Below are 19052 nucleotides of genomic sequence, written 5' to 3' on the forward strand. Positions count from 1 at the left end.
GTTTGTATCACCAGAGAGCGAGCGAGTGAGAGTCAATGTGTGGGGTAAGAGCGAGAGTCTGGACTCTCTCACACACACACTGACACTAACACACTTACGCACATGCACTCACATACTGACACACACTGACACACACTAACACTGACACACACTAACACTGACGCACACACACACACACACAGACTGACACACACACTGACACACACACTGACACAGACTGTTCACAAACAGACAAGTTCTCACCCCAATCACTGTGGCTGGTAAACCCCGACTTCAACCCCATCACCTCTCCTACACTCCTTTACTCCCACGCTCACCCTCTCCTTCCTCTCTCCTACACTCCTTTACTCCCACGCTCACCCTCTCTTTCCCCTCTCCTACACTCCTTTACTCCCGCACTCACCCTCTCCTTCCCCTCTCCTACACACCTGTACTCCCATACTCACCCTCTCCTTCCCCTCTCCTACACTCCTTTACTCCCACGCTCACCCTCTCCTTCCTCTCTCCTACACTCCTTTACTCCCACGCTCACCCTCTCTTTCCCCTCTCCTACACTCCTTTACTCCCGCACTCACCCTCTCCTTCCCCTCTCCTACACACCTGTACTCCCATACTCACCCTCTCCTTCCCCTCTCCTACACTCCTTTACTCCCACACTCACCCTCTCCTTCCCCTCTCCTACACTCCTTTCCTCCCATACTCACCCTCTCCTTCCCCTCTCCTACACTCCTTTACTCCCACACTCACCCTATTCCATCCCCTCTCCTACACTCTTCACTCACACTCACTCCCTCCCCTGTCATCTACCTCCTAACCCCCTCCCTGCCATCCCTCCCCTTCCCTCTGTGTAAAAAAAACACTTCCTGGTGTCTGCCCCTCACACTCCACCCTCCGTCCTCAAGTCTCCTCGGTTCTGGGAAAGATGACGTCACACTTTCCCCCGAACCGAACCGCGTCACAGAGCGAGTGTTGGAGAGATTATTTCGCTGTGTTTTATTCCCAGATTCACTCCGGGAACCCACCATTTCCCTGAAGCCGGATTCCCGGGCGTCGGTGAGAGGGGAAAGCACTGAGATCTCGTGTTCTGGGAATTATCCCGGCAGCGAATTCTCTTTATACAGAGACGGAGAGTTTATCAGATCGCAAACAGCTCCGGGGAATAGCAACACGACAACATTTACCCCCTTGGAGATCGGGGCAGGAAATTACTCGTGTCGATATAACATAACCATAGAGGGACGAGAGTTTCTATCACCAGAGGGCGAGCGAGTGAGAGTCAGTGTGTGGGGTAAGAGCGAGAGTCTGGACTCTCTCACTGGAAAATCTCACACGATAACCTGTCGGCCTTTTGACCATTTCCGAACTTTTCCTGATTGAATTTCTCCTGATTGTATATTTTGTGGATGAAACGCGGCAGCTGATTGCACACAACCGTTCGCCCCCCCCTCCCCCCCCAAACATGCATGGATTGAGTGAACTGATTGTTTAAAAATAATTGTTTTGAAGGGGTTATTACCCTCGGGGTTAGGGGTAGGAGGGTGGAGGGGTACGGGGGTGGGGGTGTAGGAGGGTTACCAAAGGTGCAGTCGATCGAAGAGGAGACTCTTGAAAGAAGCGAGGGAGGGAGGGAGGGAGGGTGGGAGGAAGGAAGGGGGAAAGGGTGGGAGGAAGGAAGGGAGGGGCAGGGAATGTGGGATGGAGCCCCAGGGGGTGGGGGCAGAGAGGCTGAAGGCTGGGCCGTCGATGGTGGGGCTGGGGTTGGGCGGGTGTGGGTGAGTGGGGGGTGAGGGGTGCGTAGAGCAGAGTCAGAGCTCGCTGAGCGGAGGGAGAGAGGGGACGGGTTTTGATGGATTTTGAACTGTATCCTCTGGGGGATGGGGAACCTGTGGAATTGGGCGAGGATGGGGGTGAGGATGGGGGCAAGGGAGGGGCGGTGTGGGGGTGAAGGGGTCACGGAGTCTGATGCGGGAGAGGACATGGGCTGCAGAGTTAGTTCTGGATGATCTGATGGAGTGGGAGAGGACATCAGCAGAGAGTGCCCTGGAATACTGTGGACGCTCCTGGCTCAGGAACCAGGACAAGAGACCGTCACAGAGGGTGTGAGAGGGGGGGGGAGTGAGTGTGAGAGAGAGAGAGAGACCGTCACAGGGGGTGAGAGAGAGAGTGAGAGAGAGAGAGAGACTGTCACAGAGAGTGTGAGAGAGAGTGAGAGAGTGAGAGACCGTCACATGTCACCTTGGGGTCATAATATGTCACCTGGGGGCCAGTTCAGCTCCTCGGGACATCCTCCTGACCCGAAGTATAACATACAGCAATACAAGTTGTTGTTGCTGTCCCACAGGCCGAGACCGGGTGGAATTTGGGGCTGATATTCGCTGTCAGAGTGTTGGTGAGGTTATTTCGCTGTGTTTTTCTTCCCAGATTCACTCCGGAAACCCACCGTTTCCCTGAAGCCGCGTTCCCGGGTGTCGGTGAGAGAGGGGAAAGCGCTGAGAGAGAGAGCGCTCTCGTGTTCCGGGAATTATCCCGGCAGCGAATTCTCTTTATACAGAGACGGAGAGTTTATCACATCGCAAACAGCTCCGGGGAATAGCAACACAACGACATTTACCCCCTCGGAGATCGGGGCAGGAGATTACTCGTGTCGATATAACATAACCATTGAGGGACGAGTGTTTGTATCACCAGAGAGCGAGCGAGTGAACTCAACGGGTAAGGGATAAAATCTCACGAAGATGTGATATCTAACACTGAAAGCTTTTCGCGGAATGTGGAGTCCCTGTAGCCCAGGGGTTAGACCCCTCGCCTCGCGAGCCACAGCCCCTGTAGCTCAGGGGTTAGACCCCTCCCCTCGCACGCCACAGCCCCTGTAGCTCAGGGGTTAGACCCCTCCCCTCGCAACCCACAGCCCCTGTAGCTCAGGTTAGACCCTTCCCTCGCACCCCACTCCCCTGTAGCCAGGGGTTAGACCCCTTCCCTCGCACCCCACAGCCCTGTAGCCAGGGGTTAGACCCCTCGCGAGCCACAGCCCTGTAGCTCAGGGGTTAGACCCCTCACCTCACACCCCACAGCCCCTGTAGCTCAGGGGTTAGACCCCTCCCTCGCACCCCACAGTCCCTGTAGCTCAGGGGTTAGACCCCTCGCCTCGCACCCCACAGCCCCTGTAACTCAGGGGTTAGACCCCTCGCCTCACACCCCACAGCCCCTGTAGCTCAGGGGTTAGACCCCTCCCCTCGCACCCCACAGCCCCTGTAGCTCAGGGGTTAGACCCCTCGCCTCACGAGCCAGAGGATCTGGGTGTGATTTCTGGGCAGATCAGGGCAAAAAATTTCCACACACATACACACTCTGTTTACGAGCAGTAAGTAGGAATCGCTCTCCCCATAGCCCTGATCAACCCCATTCCCCCACTCTCTCCCCATAGCCCTGATCAACCCCATTCCCCCACTCTCTCCCCATAGCCCTGATCAACCCCACTCTCCCGCCCTCTCCCCATAGCCCTGATCAACCCCACTCCCCCACTCTCTCCCCATAGCCCTGATCAACCCCACTCCCCCACTCTCTCCCCATAGCCCTGATCAACCCCACTCTCCCGCCCTCTCTCCATAGCCCTGATCAACCCCACTCCCCCACTCTCTCCCCATAGCCCTCGTGGAAATAATTTCTCCTGGTCCACCCTATCGAATCAACAACTCATCATTTTGAAAACCTCTATTAAGTCTCCTCTTAACCTTCTCCGCTCCGAGGAGAATAATCCTAGTTTCTCGATAGCCTCTCCTGACAACTGAGGTCCCCCATTCCTGGTACCTTCCTGGTCAATCTCCTTCGCACCCACTCCAAAGCCTTGAAGTCCTTACTCAAGTCCTTCCTAAGGTTCGAATTCAAGATCCTCATCCTCACCTACACGGCCATTCACGGCCTCGCTCCCTCCTACCTCTCTGACCTACTATCCCCCTACCTACCTGCCCATACCCTCCGTTCCTCTGGCTCCGATCTGCTCCACATCCCCCGCCCCAACCGCCCTACCATCGGTGGCCTTCAGCCTCTCAGCCCCGAGGCTCTGGGACTCCATCCCCAGTGCCTTCGCCGCTTCCTCCCTTTCCTCCTTCAAGGCCGGTCTCAAGACCTTTCTCTTTGACCGCGCCTTCAGCTCCCCTCTCGACTGGCTACCCCCTCCTCGCTCCCTCCCTTCCCTCACCCTGACCATTTCCCTCCTCCTCGCTCCCTCCCTTCCCTCCCCTCACCGACCATCTCCCCCCTCCTCGCTCCCTCCCTTCCCTCTGACCATTTCCCCCCCAATGCTCGGGTCCCGACCCAACTGTCCAGCGCCTTGGGACGTCCTCCCGACGTGAATGGAATCTTCTTCTTGTTGTTGTCGTAAGGTTTTTTTAGCCGCTATTTGAACTCGAAATTGACGATTGATCAGAGGCCTGTATTCACTTCCAGAGCGGACGATTTCTGTTGTTTTGCTGGTGGGTGGAATTCTGGCTGGAATCGTGACGTTTACCGTTATCCTGGGAATCTGCATATGCTGCAGAGGTACACGCGGGTTCATTAATTCTATTAATATCACAGTAATATAATGTTAATCATACAACACAAGGCAACGGCGTGTCGTTCTCTAACCTGATAGCCCTCGCCCTAACTAAAGATTACCGTACAAAAAGAATCAGACGATAACAAGGGTTCTTGAGGGATGTTTGAACAGTGATCCCACCTTTTTTTTTCTTGCAGGAAGGTGTCGTAGACGGAAGGCGAGCAGGTGAGAGTATTTATTCGGCGACGAGCCAAATGTCTGGGACCCACACAGTTCCGCGAAGGGACGGGAGAGAGGTTGGGATTAGAGCAGAGAAGGTTGAGGGGAGATTTAAGAGCGGTGATAATAATTAGTAAGGAAACTTGGTTCAGGTTTCGCCCTGTCCTGTTCTACCCGGGAAACCCGGGTCCTCTGGCTTGCGAGGCGAGGGGTCTAACCCCTGAGCTACAGGGGCTGTGGGGTGCGAGGGCGAGGGGTCTAACCCCTGAGCTACAGGGGCTGTGGGGTGCGAGGGCGAGGGGTCTAACCCCTGAGCTACAGGGGCTGTGGGGTGCGGGGCGAGGGGTCTAACCCCTGAGCTACAGGGGCTGTGGGGTGCGAGGGGAGGGGTCTAACCCTGAGCTACAGGGGCTGTGGAGTGCGAGGCGAGGGGTCTAACCCCTGAGCTACAGGGGCTGTGGGGTGCGAGGGGAGGGGTCTAACCCCTGAGCTACAGGGACTGTGGGTGCGAGGCGAGGGGTCTAACCCCTGAGCTACAGGGACTGTGGGGTGCGAGGGGAGGGGTCTAACCCCTGAGCTACAGGACTTGATGGTGTGTATAAATTCATGGCTTTGCTCTGTGTTTGTGTTTAAGTGATGCGTCGCCCGGAATCAACCTGGAAACCAGCAACGTAACATGTGAGTCTTGCGTGTTTCCTGTGTCTGAGCCGAGAGAGAAAGGTCACCAACACACGTGTCACGAACACGCCTGGTCACCAACACGCCTGTCACCAACACACTACACTACACTCTCTCTCTCTCTCTCCCTGACACAATCTCTCTCTCCGACACACACACACTTTCTCTCTCTCTCTCCGACGCACTCTCTCTCACTGACACACACTCTCTCTCTCTCTCTCCGACACGTTCTCTCTCTCTCTCACTGACACACTCTCTCTCTCCGACACATTCTCTCTCTCCGTCACACACTCTCTCACTCACTGACACATTCTCTCTCTCCGACACACACACTCTCTCTCCGTCACACTCGCGCTCTCTCACTGACACGTTCTCTCTCTCCGTCACACACACTCTCTCTCACTGACACATTCTCTCTCTCACTGACACACACTCTCTCTCCGTCACACTGACTCTCTCTCTCTCACTGACACATTCTCTCTCTCCGACACACACACTCCCTCTCTTCGACGCTCTCTCTCTCTCGCTCTCTCTCTCTCACCGACATCAAACTGGATTATTATTCCAACACGAATATTGTGTTTCTGAGGGTAATTTCATTGTATTTAATGTTTATTAATATTATTATTATTATTGTTAATGTTGTTCTCGTCGAGAAGGTCATTACATATCGTTTGCGTTTATTTCAGACGCATCAGTGACCAGATTTCCTCGGCCACAGCCCTCTCCAGCGGTGACCAGTGTAAGTTACTGTGCGTGTGGTGTGTGTGTGTCAGTCTGGCTCAGTGGCTGTGTGTGTGTGTGTGTGTATGTCAGTCTGGCTCAGTGGCTGTGTGTGTGTGTGTGTGTGTCAGTCTGTCTCAGTCGCTGTGTGTGTGTGTGTGTGTGTGTCAGTCTGACTCAGTCGCTGTGTGTGTGTGTGTGTGTGTGTCAGTCTGGCCCAGTCGCTGTGTGTGTGTCAGTCTGACTCGGTGGCTGTGTGTGTGTGTCTGTGTGTGTGTCAGCCTGGCTCACACACACACACACGCACAGACACACACACACATGCAGACGTAGACACACACAGACACACGCGCACTCACACACAGACACACACACACACACAGGCACGGCAGTAGATGTGCTGACTGTTGCTGTGTTTTCAGGACGACGATGTAATCTACGCCAATCTGAATTTAGCAAACCTGAAGCCGAAAACTCACAGGAGATCCAGTCCGGATGATTATTCTGTCTACTCGTCAGTCAGAGCTCAAGTGTAGAGCCCAGTCCGGCTGACACTCAAATACAACAACAACAGCAGCAAACGACAACCATCACAACAACAAAAACTTTAGGGTTTGATATCGCATGATTTATTCCAAACTCTTCTCCCAGCCGGGTGTCTGACACACACGGAAAACCCGTCACCGTGACCAGCCGGGTGTCTGACACACACGGAAACCCGTCACCGTGACCGGCCGGGTGTCTGACACACACGGAAACCCGTCCCCGTGACCGGCCGGGTGTCTGACACACACGGAAACCCGTCACCGTGAGTGAGTGATTGAGTGAGTCAGACAGACAGACACTCACTCACAGAGAGTATGAGAGAGAGAGACTGTCATGGGGGGCGGGAGGGGCGAGAGGGGGCTCGATCCCCACATTCTGTCGCCAAACTGAGCTCCAGACAATATAAGCATAAGAATTGCGTTTGAACCAACGCCTCATCACGTCTTCGAGACGTCTCAAAGCGCTTCACGGGATACGCTACCAAGTGAATTGATCGTATATTTATTGGGCCAAATAAAGAAGTCAATCAATCAATCAATCAATCAATCAATCAATACTGCGCTGACAGAAATCTCCAGATAGCAACAGGTTCTGCGTCAAACGGAGCGAAGGTTGAAGCGTTGCATCAATTAATGTTTATTATTAAAAGTTTCGGACCGGCGGTAAGTGAGAACCCGGTCGTTAATAATAATAATAAGTTAGTCGATCGGTAGTCGATCGGCCGATCGCTTTCCGCGGGTAATCAATTCCTTCCGTAAAACTAATGAGAATAATAATTAATCGGTCAATTCAACTGTTGGTTGGACCTTCCGATGCGTTATATCAAATGGAAGGAAAAAGTATTAACCTTTATTATTATTATTATGAATAATTTTTGTTAATAATTAGTCGTCGTTCACGTTTTGTTCGGGACGGAGACTGAGGTGTAGTGACTGGTCTCGTGGTGACCGGCTAAAGCCGGGATCTTCTTGGGACTGCCAATAAAATGTTCATTTGGTCGCCCGTTTTTTTTGCTGTTCCTTTCTTTGTCCGCAAATCACACGGCTCCACTTCGCAGCTCCTCAGCAGTAGGTCAACAACAACAGCATCAACAACATCAACAACAACGTCATCAACAACTTCAACATCAACAACAACCTCAACAACAACAACCACCTCAACAACTTCAACAACAACATCAACAACATCAACATAAACAACACAGTAAAGTGGCTTTGATGAGGAATGGCCTTGTTAATCCATGTTGGTTGTTGTCGCTGTTGATATTATTTGTCGAAGGTGTCGTGGTTCCCGTTAGTATTCCCGGTTTCCCGACTTTCTGTACAAACAGTGGGACAGGTGGACAACAGAAAGCCATCGACTGAAAACCCTCTGAATTCTCACTGTGCCCAACTATGGAGCAGGAGGGCAGTGCCCACACTGTGTGTTTTGCCTGTACCGGGTTGTGTGTGTGTGTGTGTGTCTATGTGTGTCTTTGTGTACGTGTGTGTGTGTCTGTACATGTCTGTGTGTGTGTGTGTCTGTGTGTGTGTGTCTGTGTGTGAGTGTATGTCTGTGTGAGTGTGTCTGTGTATGTGTGAGTGTTGTGTGTCTGTGTATGTGTGAGTGTGTCGATGTGTGTCGGTGTGTATGTGTGTGTCTGTCTGTCTATGTGTGTGTGTGTGTGTGTCGGTGTGCGTGTGTCGGTGTATGTGTGTGTCTGTGAGTGTGTGTGTCTGTGAGTGTGTGTGTGGGTGTGTGGGGGTCAAATGCCAGGATTATTATTTTTATTAGAAGGCAAAGGCTTTGTCGGATACACAGACAAAAGTGTCGCTCGCGAACGTGATATTTACAACAACAACAACAAGATTCCATTTATAAAGCGCCTTTCACGTCGGGAGGACGTCCCAAGGCGCTGCACAGTTGGGTCATGACCCGAGCATTGGGGGGAAATGGTCAGGGTGAGGGGAGGGAAGGGAGGGAGCGAGGAGGGGGGAAATGGTCAGGGTGAGGGGAGGGAAGGGAGGAGCGAGGAGGGGGATGGTCAGGGTGAGGGGAGGGAAGGGAGGGAGTGAGGAGGGGGAAGAGAGTCGAGAGGGGAGCAGAAGGCTGAAGGTCAAAGAGAAAGGTTTTGAGACCGGCCTTGAAGGAGGAAAGGGAGGAAGCGGCGAAGGCACTGGGGATGGAGTTCCAGAGCCTGGGGCTGAGAGGCTGAAGGCCCGACCACCGATGGTCGGGCGGTTGGGGCGGGGGACGTGGAGCAGACCGGAGCCAGAGGAACGGAGGGTACGGGCAGGTAGGTAGGGGGATAGTAGGTTGGAGAGGTAGGAGGGAGCGAGGCCGTGAATGGCCTTGTAGGTGAGGATGAGGATCTTGAAATCAATCCTCTGGGGGATGGGGAGCCAGTGGAGGCGAGCGAGGGTGGGAGTGATGTGGTCGCGGTGTCTGGTGCGGGACAGCACACGAGCTGCAGAGTTCTGGATGACCTGCAGTGTGGAGGGAGGGCCGGGAAGGCCGACGAGGAGAGAGTTCCCGTAGTCCAGCCTTGAGGTGACAAAGGCGTGGACCAGGGTTTCAGCCGCGTGAGGGGTGAGGTAGTGCCGTAGTCTGGCGTCAATCAGACGTGGAAACGGATTATCGGTTCCCCGTTTAAGTCGAGAATCGTCGATTTGCCTGAAATGGACCCAAATCGATGTTCTCGCAAACCAACTCTAGGCATTAGCGACGCTCAGTCAACGCCACTCGGTCTGAGGAAATGTGTTAAAACGCGGTCCGTGAATCTGTCCCGAGTCGATGGGTCTGGACTGTAGAGTCTTGTTGGGATCTCGCAAGGCGGAGGGATTGAGGGGAAGAGGGAGGGAGGGAGGGAGGGGGCAAGGCGGAGGGATTGAGGGAGAGAGAGGGAGCAAGATGGAGGGATTGAGGGAGAGAGAGGGAGCAAGATGGAGGGATTGAGGGAGAGAGAGGGAGGGGGCAAGGCAGAGGGATTGAGGGAGAGAGAGGGAGGGGGCAAGGCAGAGGGATTGAGGGAGAGAGAGGGAGGGGGCAAGGCAGAGGGATTGCGGGAGAGTGTTCCAGAGTTTCAGGGTGCAGTGGCTGAAAGCGCAACCTCCAACGGTGGGGGTGGAGGGAGCGGGGGACGAGCAGCAGGGTGGTGGGTGCCAGTCGAGCGGAGGCGCTGACCTAGTGGGGGATTGGGGGGGAGTGAGGGGGTCGGAGCGGGAGGGAGGGAGTGGGGGAGGGAGGTCAGAGAGGGAGGGAGGGAGGGGAGGGGATCAGAGAGGGAGCGAGGGAGGTCATGGACAGTGTCCTGGACCGTTGACCCCGGTTTCCCCATCTGGTACACCAATCCCCCAAATATAATCGGCCCCGGGGGGAAAGGTCAGGTCAATGAGACTGAAGGGAATCCCCTCAAAATGGCCGCTCAGACACGATGGGCCCCTAACGGCCTCCTCTCTGCGGTCAATCTCAGGGTTTCTACGCTTTTACGGCTGTTTCTGGGACCTTACCGGCTTCAAATCACCCCCGAAACACCTCGTGGTTGAGCGGTACGTCTTGGAGCAAAGCTTCTCCCGAGAGGAGACAGGCAGAGAACCCGGGTGAGCGAGCGGATCAGGGTGTTCGAGGCCAAAGCGAAGGCGGGAAGCGACACCGAGAGAAGGGTTCAGGTGGACCGAGCCGGAGGATGATGTGGAGTCGGGTTTGGAGCCCTGAGAGTTTTGAGGAGAGTCAAGAGGTTGCTTCAACAACCCTGTCTCGATTGGCGTCTCTTCTCGTTGGTCGGCATTCAACGAAGAGCAGGACCATAATTACCAGCGACATGACGATCGTCAGGCAGATGTGGAGCACGTTTATAGTTCTCATCGTGTTCTGAGCAGCCGAGCAACCTGCGAGACGGACACAGACACAGACACAGACACAGACACGACACTGGTCAATCAACGGTCACTCCAGTGGCGGAGCTTTTGGTTGTGCGACTGGAAAACCCATCGCCAAGGCCTCAGATAGTTCCCACGTGCCAATGGATTGCTCAATACTCCCGGGGCTTCCTCTTGCGGGGCGGCTGGAAGGATTGCTCTTGAACACAGCGGCACAGACCCCATTTGGGCTGGATGTGTCTACGGTTCTCTGGAAACCGTTGACCCGAGGACACACGGTTGTGGTTGGAATGGAAGACGTGGTTACATAACATAACATGTAGGAGCAGGAGGAGGCCATTCAGCCCTTCGAGCCTCTGCCCCGCCATTCAATCATGGCTGATCTTCTAATCTAACTCCAGCTAATAACCTGACCTCCCCCCCCACCGTCTTATCCCCATATCCCTTAATCCCTTTTGCAATAAGAAATCTATCGCTCTCAGTCTTGAATACGTTCAAGGACTGAGCGCCAACAGCCCTTTGGGGTAGTGAGTTCCATACATTCACCGCCCTTTGAGCGAAGAAGTTCTTCCTCAACTCAGTGCGAAAGGGTTGGCCTCTGATTTTAAGGTTGTGACCCCTGGTTTTAGTTACTCCAACCGGGGGAAACGATCTCCCACTATCTACTCTATCATTGCCCTTCGATGATCTTATAAGTTTCTACAAGATCCCCTCTAATTCTTCTATATTCCAGAGAAACATAGGCCCAAATTGCTCAAGCCTTTCCTCTCTCCCGCGCTCCCCGAAACTCAGGGAAATGGTGGCTTTCTGGGATGGATCTGGGAATGAAACACAATTGGAATAATTTTCTGGATTAAAGCGTCTTTTCTCTCCTCGCTACGAGCTCGAACCTGCCCCGAAACATCTTAAACCGCAGAAAACTGAGAGCGGTTTCCATGTTAGAGACACTGGAGGCTTCACTTCAATGAAGAATACTAAATATTTCACCCCCTCCCTCCCTCTCTCACCCCTTCGTATCCTCTCTCACCCCTTCCCTCCCTCCCTCTCCCCCCCACTCCCTCTCACCCCTTCCCTCCCTTAGCCCCTCCCTCCCTCCCTCCCTCATTCCCCCTTCCCTTCCTCCCTCACCTTGCCTCCCTCACTTGCCTCCCTCCCTCACTCCCTCCCTCCCACCCTCCCTCACCTCTTTCAAGCCCCATCTCAAGACCCCCTTCAACCAACCATGCCTTCGGTCAATTCAATCAGGAACAGCTCGAAAGAAAGCCAACAGGTTATTGTGTGAGATTTTACAGTGAGAGTCCAGGCTCTCGCTCTTACCCCACACATCCCTCCGCCTTGCCCCCCTCTCTTTCCCATAACCTCTCCACTTTGCCCCCTCACTCTCTTTCCCCCAATCTCTCCACCTTGCCCGCTCCCCTCCTTCTCTCTCACTCCCTCCCTCAATCCCTTCCCCCCTCCACCCTTCTCTCTCGCCCCGGGCTTGGGGTCATAACTCTCAAGCTCTCCGAGGCCTACCCCACGTGGGGGGGGGGGGGGGGGGAAGCTGTGTAAATGCAAGTTGTTGTTGTTGTTGTTGTGTGAGATTTTACAGTGAGAGAGTCCAGGCTCTCGCTCTTACCCCACACAATGATTCCCACTCGCTCGCTCTCTGGTGATACAAACACTCGTCCCTCAATGGTTATGTTATATCGACACCAGTAATTTCCTGCCCCGATCTCCGAGGGGGTAAATGTCGTTGTGTTGCTATTCCCCGGAGCTGTTTGCGATCCGATACGCTCTCCGTCTCTGTATAAAGAGAATTTGCTGCCGGGATAATTCCCAGAACACGAGATCTCAGGCCTTTCCTCTCTCACGAAGACCCGGGAATCCGGCTTCAGGGAAATGGTGGGTTTCCGGAGTGAATCTGGGAATAAAACACAGCGAAATAATCTCTCCAACACTCGCTCTGTGACGCGGTTCGGTTCGGGGGAAAGTTTGACGTCATCTTTCCCAGAACCGAGGAGACTTGAGGGCAGAGGGTGGAGTGTGCCTCATCACTCTCTTCCTCCCCCTCTCTCTCTCTCTCTCTCTCTCCCCCTCAATCCCTTTACCTTGTCCTCTCACACTCTCTCTCTCCCTCAATCCCTCTGCGTTGCCCCCCACTTTCCCCCCCTCTCTCTCTCTCTCTCCCATAACCGCTCTCCCATAACCTTGTCCCCTCACTCACTCTCTCCCTCACTCTCTCCATCTTGCCCCCTTCCTCTCTTTCACTCTCTCCCTCAATCCCACCCCCCCCTCCCTCTCGCCCCCGGCTTGGTGTCAGTCACGCGCAAGCTCTCTGAGCACTACCCCATGTGAGGGGAGCTGTGTAAATGCAAGTTGTTGTTGTTGTGTGAGATTTTACAGTGAGAGAGTCCAGGCTCTCGTTCTTACCCCACACATTGATTCCCACTCGCTCGCTCTCTGGTGAAGTGACCTCTCGTCCCTCAATGGTTATATTATATTGACACCAGTAATTTCCTGTTGTGATCTCCGAGGGGGTAAATGTTGCCGTGTTGACGTGCCCCGGAGCTGTTTGTGATGTGATAAACTCTCCGTCTCTGTATAAAGAGAATTTGCTGCCCCGATAATTCCCAGAACACGAGATCTCAGGGCTTTCCTCTCTCACAAACACCCGGGAATCCGGCTTCAGGGAAATGGTGGGTTTCCGGAGTGAATCTGGGAAGGAAACACAGCGAAATCATCTCACCAACACTCTTGACAGCGAATATCAGCCCCAAATTCCACCCGGTCTCAGCCTGTGAGACAGCAACAACAAGTTGTCTTGATATACGTTATATTTCACGTCCGGAGGATGTCTCAAGGCGCTGGCCTGGACAGCTAGGGGTTTGCACCCGAGTTGGGGGTCGTGATCAGGAGGGGGTGGAGGGGGAGGGAAGGGCGGGGAGGGTGGGTGGAGCAAGGATAGGTGGAGGGTATGGGGGGTGCTGGGAGAGTGTGTGGGGGAGGTATGAGGGTGACCGAAGGCGGGGTTGGTCGAAGAGGAGGTGTTGAGACGGGGCTTGAAGGAGGCGAGGGAGGGAAGGAAGGAGGGAGGGGAGGAGGGGGCGAGGGAGGGAGGGAGGGTGGGGGTAGAGAGCGGACAGGTTGATATGGGGGTTAGCCGGTCACAGGTAACAAACAGGTTATTGTGTGAGATTTTACAGTGAGTCTTACCCTTCACACTGACTCCCACTCGCTCACTCTCTGGTGATACAAACTCTCGTCCCTCTATGGTTATGTTATATCGACACCAGTAATTTCCTGCCCCGATCTCCGAGGGGGTAAATGTTGTCGTGTTGCTATTCCCCGGAGCTGTTTGCAATCTGATAAACTCTCCGTCTCTGTATAAAGAGAATTCGCTGCCGGGATAATTCCCAGAGCACGAGATCTCAGGCCTTTCCTCTCTCACGAAGACCCGGGAATCCGGCTTCAGGGAAATGGTGGGTTTCCGGAGTGAATCTGGGAATAAAACACAGCGAAATAATCTCTCCAACACTCGCTCTGTGACACGGTTCGGTTCGGGGGAAAGTTTGACGTCATCTTTCCCAGAACCGAGGAGACTTGAGGACAGAGGGTGGAGTGTGCCTCATCACTCTCTTCCTCCCCCTCTCTCTCTCTCTCTCTCTCTCCCCCTCAATCCCTTTACCTTGTCCTCTCACACTCTCTCTCTCCCTCAATCCCTCTGCGTTGCCCCCCACTTTCCCCCCTCTCTCTCTCTCTCTCTCTCCCATAACCGCTCCACCTTGTCCCCTCACTCACTCTCTCCCTCACTCTCTCCATCTTGCCCCCTTCCTCTCTTTCACTCTCTCCCTCAATCCCACCCCCCCCTCCCTCTCGCCCCGGCTTGGTGTCAGTCACGCGCAAGCTCTCTGAGCACTACCCCATGTGAGGGGAGCTGTGTAAATGCAAGTTGTTGTTGTTGTGTGAGATTTTACAGTGAGAGAGTCCAGGCTCTCACTCTTACCCCAGACACTGACTCCCACTCGCTCGCTCTCTGGTGATGTGACCCCTCGTCCCTCAATGGTTATATTATATTGACACCAGTAATTTCCTGTTGTGATCTCCGAGGGGGTAAATGTTGCCGTGTTGACGTGCCCGGAGCTGTTTGTGATGTGATAAACTCTCCGTCTCTGTATAAAGAGAATTTGCTGCCCCGATAATTCCCAGAACATGAGATCTCAGGGCTTTCCTCTCTCACAAACACCCGGGAATCCGGCTTCAGGGAAATGGTGGGTTTCCGGAATGAATCTGGGAATAAAACACAGCGAAATAATCTCTCCAACACTCTGACAGCGAATATCAGCCCCAAATTCCACCCGGTCTCAGCCTGTGGGACAATAACAACAAATTATATTAATATACATTATATTTCACATCAGGAGGGAGTCCCAAGACTCTGAGACAGTATGTGCCTTGAGATAATAATGCCTCAAAGCGCTTCACAGTATGTACTGTAAAGTGTAGTGACTCTTGTGTTTTGTACTGTGGCTTGCGAGGCGAAGGGTCTAACCCCTGAGCTACAGGGGCTGTGGAGTGCGAGGCGAAGGGTCTAACCCCTGAGCTACAGGGGTTGTGGGAGTGCGAGGGCGAGGGGTCTAACCCCTGAGCTACAGGGGTTGTGGGGTGCGAGGGGAGGGGTCTAACCCCTGAGCTACAGGGGACTGTGCCTTGCGAGACGAGGAATCTAACCCCTGAGCTACAGGGGCTGTGGGGTGCGAGGCAAGGGGTCTAACCCCTGAGCTAGAGGGACTGTGGCTTGTGAGGCGAGGGGTCTAACCCCTGAGCTACAGGGACTGTGGGGTGCGAGGGGAGGGGTCTAACCCCTGAGCTACAGGGACTGTATCAGCTCTTTGTCTGTTGGTGAATCATCTAAAGACAAACAGGTTATTGTGTGAGAGATTCCAGGCTGTCGCTCTTACCCTTTACAATGATTTCCACACCATCGCTCGGTGGTGATAATGAATACCCGTATCCTGGTCTTTTCCTACTATATTGACAGCTGTATTTTCCCGCTGTGATGTTTGACACAGTAAATGTCGCTGTGTCGCTGCCCGCGGGAGGACGTTTTGAATCGATAGACCCGTCGCCTCTGTATAAAGAGAACCTGTCGCCAGAACCATCAGCAGAACACGAGATCTCAACACTTTCCCCTCTCACGAACTCACGGGAATTTGGCTTCAGGGAAATGGTGGGTTTCTGGAGCGGATCTGAAGCTGAAACACAATGAAATAGTCTCACAAACGACCACAGTCTGATCCAGTCTCACACCTCACACCCATCCCTTCCTCTCACCCTATGTGTGTGTGTGTGTGTGTGTGTGTGTCCGTGCGTGAGTGTGTGTGTGAGTGTAGGTGAGTGTGTGTGTGTGTGACCCTGAGTGTATGTGGTATCTGTGAGTGTGCGAGTGGGTCTGTGTTTGTGGGTGTCTTTGTCTGTGTTTGTGAGTGTGTGTGTGTGAGTGTGTTTGAGTGTCCGGGAGTGTGTGCGGATATGTGTGTGAGTATGTATGCGTGTGAGTGTGTGTAAATGTGTGTGTTTACGTGTGTGTGTGAGTGTGTGTGGGTGTCTGTAAGTATGTGTGTGTGTGAATGTGTGTGTTCACATGTGTGTGTGTGTGTGTGTGAGTATGTGTGTGTGTGGCTGTGTGTGAGCTTGTATGAGAGTGTGGATGAATGAATGTGTGTGAGTGTGTGTGTGTGTGTGTATATGTACAGGTGAGTGTCTGTGAGTGTGTGAGTGCGTCTGTGCCTATATGTATGTGTCAATGTGTGGGAGTGTGTGTGAGAGTGTCTGTGTGTATGTATATGTGCGTGTGTGTGTGAGTGTGTAGGTGAGTGTGTGCGAGTGTATGTGAGTGTCTGTGAGTGCGTCTGTGCCTATATGTGGATGTCAATGTGTGTGAGTGTGTGTGTGTGAGAGTGTCTGTGTGTATGTATGTGTGTGCGTTTGTGTGTTTGTGAGAGTGTCTGTGTGTGTGTGTGAGTGTGTGAGACATTATGTCACTGACCTGCAGTTCCCACTGTTCTTGTCTCCAGTAACGTCGCTGGCAAAACAAGATCAGAGCGAGAATAATTAACACAGGAATTCACAGCCACATTGTCCTGCCCTCACCTACACTACCCAGCCCTCCCCTGACCTGCCCTCCCCAATCCTGCCCTCCCCCACCCTGCCCTCCCCTGACCTACCCAATCCTGCCCTCCCCTGACCTGTCCTCCCCTACCCAATCCTGCCCTCCCCTCCCCTACACTACCCTGCCCTCCCCTACACTACCCAGCCCTCCCCTGACCTGCCCTCCCCTACACTACCCAGCCCTACCCTGCCCTCCCACCCAGCCCTGCCCTACCCAATCCTGCCCTCCCCTGACCTGCCCTACCCAATCCTGCCCTCCCCTACCCAGCCCTACCCCACCCTGACCTCCCCCCCCTACCCTGCCCTACACAGGATGTCACTGGTCAGGATAGAGATACTCACTGAGGAGGAGAAACAGGAACAGTGGCTTCATCCTGAGGACGAGGAGGGGCTGGAGAGGAGCAGGTCCTGGGGGTGGGGGCGCCTTCTGTCTGTGTCTAGGGGAAGCAGAAGAGATCAGCTGTGACACTCACACTGAGAGACAGCCTGACACACACACACACACACTGAGACAGCCTGACACACACACACACACACACTGAGACAGCCTGACACACACACAAACACACTGAGACAGCCTGACACACACACACTGAGAGACAGCCTGACACGCGCGCGCACGTGCACACACACACACACACAAAGTGGCAGCCTGACACACACACACACTGAGAGACAGCCGGACACGCGTGCACGCACACACACACTGAGAGACAGCCGGACACACACACACTGAGAGACAGCCGGACATGAGCACACACACACACACACTGAGAGACGGCCTGACACACACACACACACACACTGAGAGACGGCCTGACACACACACACACACACACAGTGAGAGACAGCCTCACACACACACAAACACACACACTGAGAGACAGCCGGACACACACACACTGAGAGACAGCCGGACATGAGCGCACACACACACACACACACACACACACAGTGAGAGACAGCCTCACACACACACACACACACACACTGAGAGACAGCCGGACATGCGCACACACACAGAGACAGCCTGACACACACACACAGTGAGAGCCAGCCTGACACGCATACACACACACACACACACACACAGAGACACAGTGAGAGACAGCCTGACATACACGGTGTGAGCTGTGACACACACCCCCAGAGACAACACCTGAGCTGTGGCTTGGAGATGGATGTTGATCGAGTTCTCAGAGCTGGGAATCGACGACTCAAGGCTCTCCGCCTGTCCGTCTGTCCGCCTGTCCGTCTCTCCCTCTGTCTCTCTCTCTCTCTCCGTCTCTGCAGAGACCAAGCGGAACTAACGAGGCTCACGACGCCCTTTACAGGAATCGTTGCGACACTCGCCTCACCCCTCAACCACACACACGCACACACACACACACACACGCACTGAGAGACACACAAACGCACAGTCACTACACCTCCTGGGAAGCGCCTCCAAAGGTTTCGGAGGCAGAGACGGGGGGTGGGGAGGGGGGAGGGGGGGGGTTTCAATCAGTATTTAGACTGGAATAACCACAGATGGGGAACATTCTGTGTTTACCCTCCGCGCCTGATCTCTTGCTTCCCCGTTTGAGTGGCTCACACTCTGGTTATTCTCGGTTACTTCCTCCTCTGATTCACCGCAAACCTCCGGGGCATTGCTGACCAGTCACTGGGGTGGGGGGGGGTTAGCACTAACTAACTGACTAACTAACTGACTGACTAACTAACTAGCCAACTAGCCAACCAACCAACCAACCACGGTGGTCACCGTGTAAATGTCCTGCGTTGCTGTTGGGTAGAGATTTAGGGGAAGGACATGTTTGCAGGGCTGCGGGGGGGGGAGAGAGAGAGAGAGAGGGGGGGAGTGGGGTTGATCAGGGCTATGGGGAGAGAGAGAGTGAACGGGGGAGTGGAGTTGATCAGGGCTATGGGGGGAGAGAGAGCAGGGGGAGTCCCTGTAGCTCAGGGGTTAGACCCCTCCCCTCGCACCCCACAGCCCCTGTAGCTCAGGGGTTAGACCCCTCCCTCGCACCCCACAGCCCCTGTAGCTCAGGGGTTAGACCCCTCCCCTCGCACCCCACAGCCCCTGTAGCTCAGGGGTTAGACCCCTCCCCTCGCACCCCACAGCCCCTGTAGCTCAGGGGTTAGACCCCTCCTTCGCACCCCACAGCCCCTGTAGCTCAGGGGTTAGACCCCTCCCCTTAGCTCAGGGGTTAGACCCCTCCCCTCGCACCCCACAGCCCCTGTAGCTCAGGGGTTAGACCCCCTCCCTCGCACCCCACAGCCCCTGTAGCTCAGGGTTAGACCCTCCCCTCGCACCCCACAGCCCCTGTAGCTCAGGGATTAGA

The 19052-nt window shown here is 54.3% G+C and overlaps 1 protein-coding gene across 4 annotated transcripts; it reads right to left on the minus strand.

Annotated features, from left to right (window-relative positions):
• Positions 1-6977: 6977 nt before the first annotated feature.
• On the minus strand, positions 6978-18129 carry LOC121852700 (osteoclast-associated immunoglobulin-like receptor). 4 transcript variants are annotated; one of them, XR_006086217.1, is made up of 9 exons: positions 17870-18126; positions 17053-17147; positions 16589-16624; positions 15501-15794; positions 13756-14040; positions 12973-13257; positions 12179-12463; positions 10192-10569; positions 6978-8021 (listed from the first exon to the last, which is right to left on the minus strand). XR_006086217.1 is itself a non-coding variant. In XM_042346595.1 (8 exons), the coding sequence occupies exons 2-8, from the start codon at positions 17081-17083 to the stop codon at positions 10412-10414; spliced, it is 1374 nt and encodes a 457-aa protein (XP_042202529.1). In that variant the 5' UTR covers positions 17084-17147; positions 17870-18126; the 3' UTR covers positions 10149-10411. The 4 variants fall into 4 exon arrangements, 3 of the variants coding, with proteins under 3 accessions (XP_042202529.1, XP_042202530.1, XP_042202531.1); XM_042346595.1 differs by lacking the exon at positions 6978-8021 and having other exon boundaries at positions 10149-10569; XM_042346596.1 differs by lacking the exons at positions 6978-8021; positions 12179-12463 and having other exon boundaries at positions 10149-10569; positions 17870-18129.
• Between the last annotated feature and the right edge of the window lie 923 nt (positions 18130-19052).

The sequence above is a fragment of the Callorhinchus milii genome, unplaced genomic scaffold (genome assembly GCF_018977255.1).
Source record: "Callorhinchus milii isolate IMCB2004 unplaced genomic scaffold, IMCB_Cmil_1.0 Scaffold1078, whole genome shotgun sequence".
Classification (NCBI taxonomy): Eukaryota; Metazoa; Chordata; class Chondrichthyes; order Chimaeriformes; family Callorhinchidae; genus Callorhinchus; species Callorhinchus milii.

What these genes read in the sequence shown, in the direction of transcription:
- LOC121852700 (XM_042346595.1), bottom strand. Translation starts at nt 17,083, where the DNA reads ATGAAGCCACTGTTCCTGTTTCTCCTCCTCA. An exon ending in GTTCCTGTTTCTCCTCCTCA is followed by an intron (nt 16,625 to 17,052) that starts GTGAGTATCTCT and finishes TTGTTTTGCCAG; the next exon opens with CGACGTTACTGGAGACAAGA. An exon ending in AGTGGGAGTCAGTGTGAAGG is followed by an intron (nt 13,258 to 13,755) that starts GTAAGACTCACT and finishes TTTCCTTCCCAG; the next exon opens with ATTCACTCCGGAAACCCACC.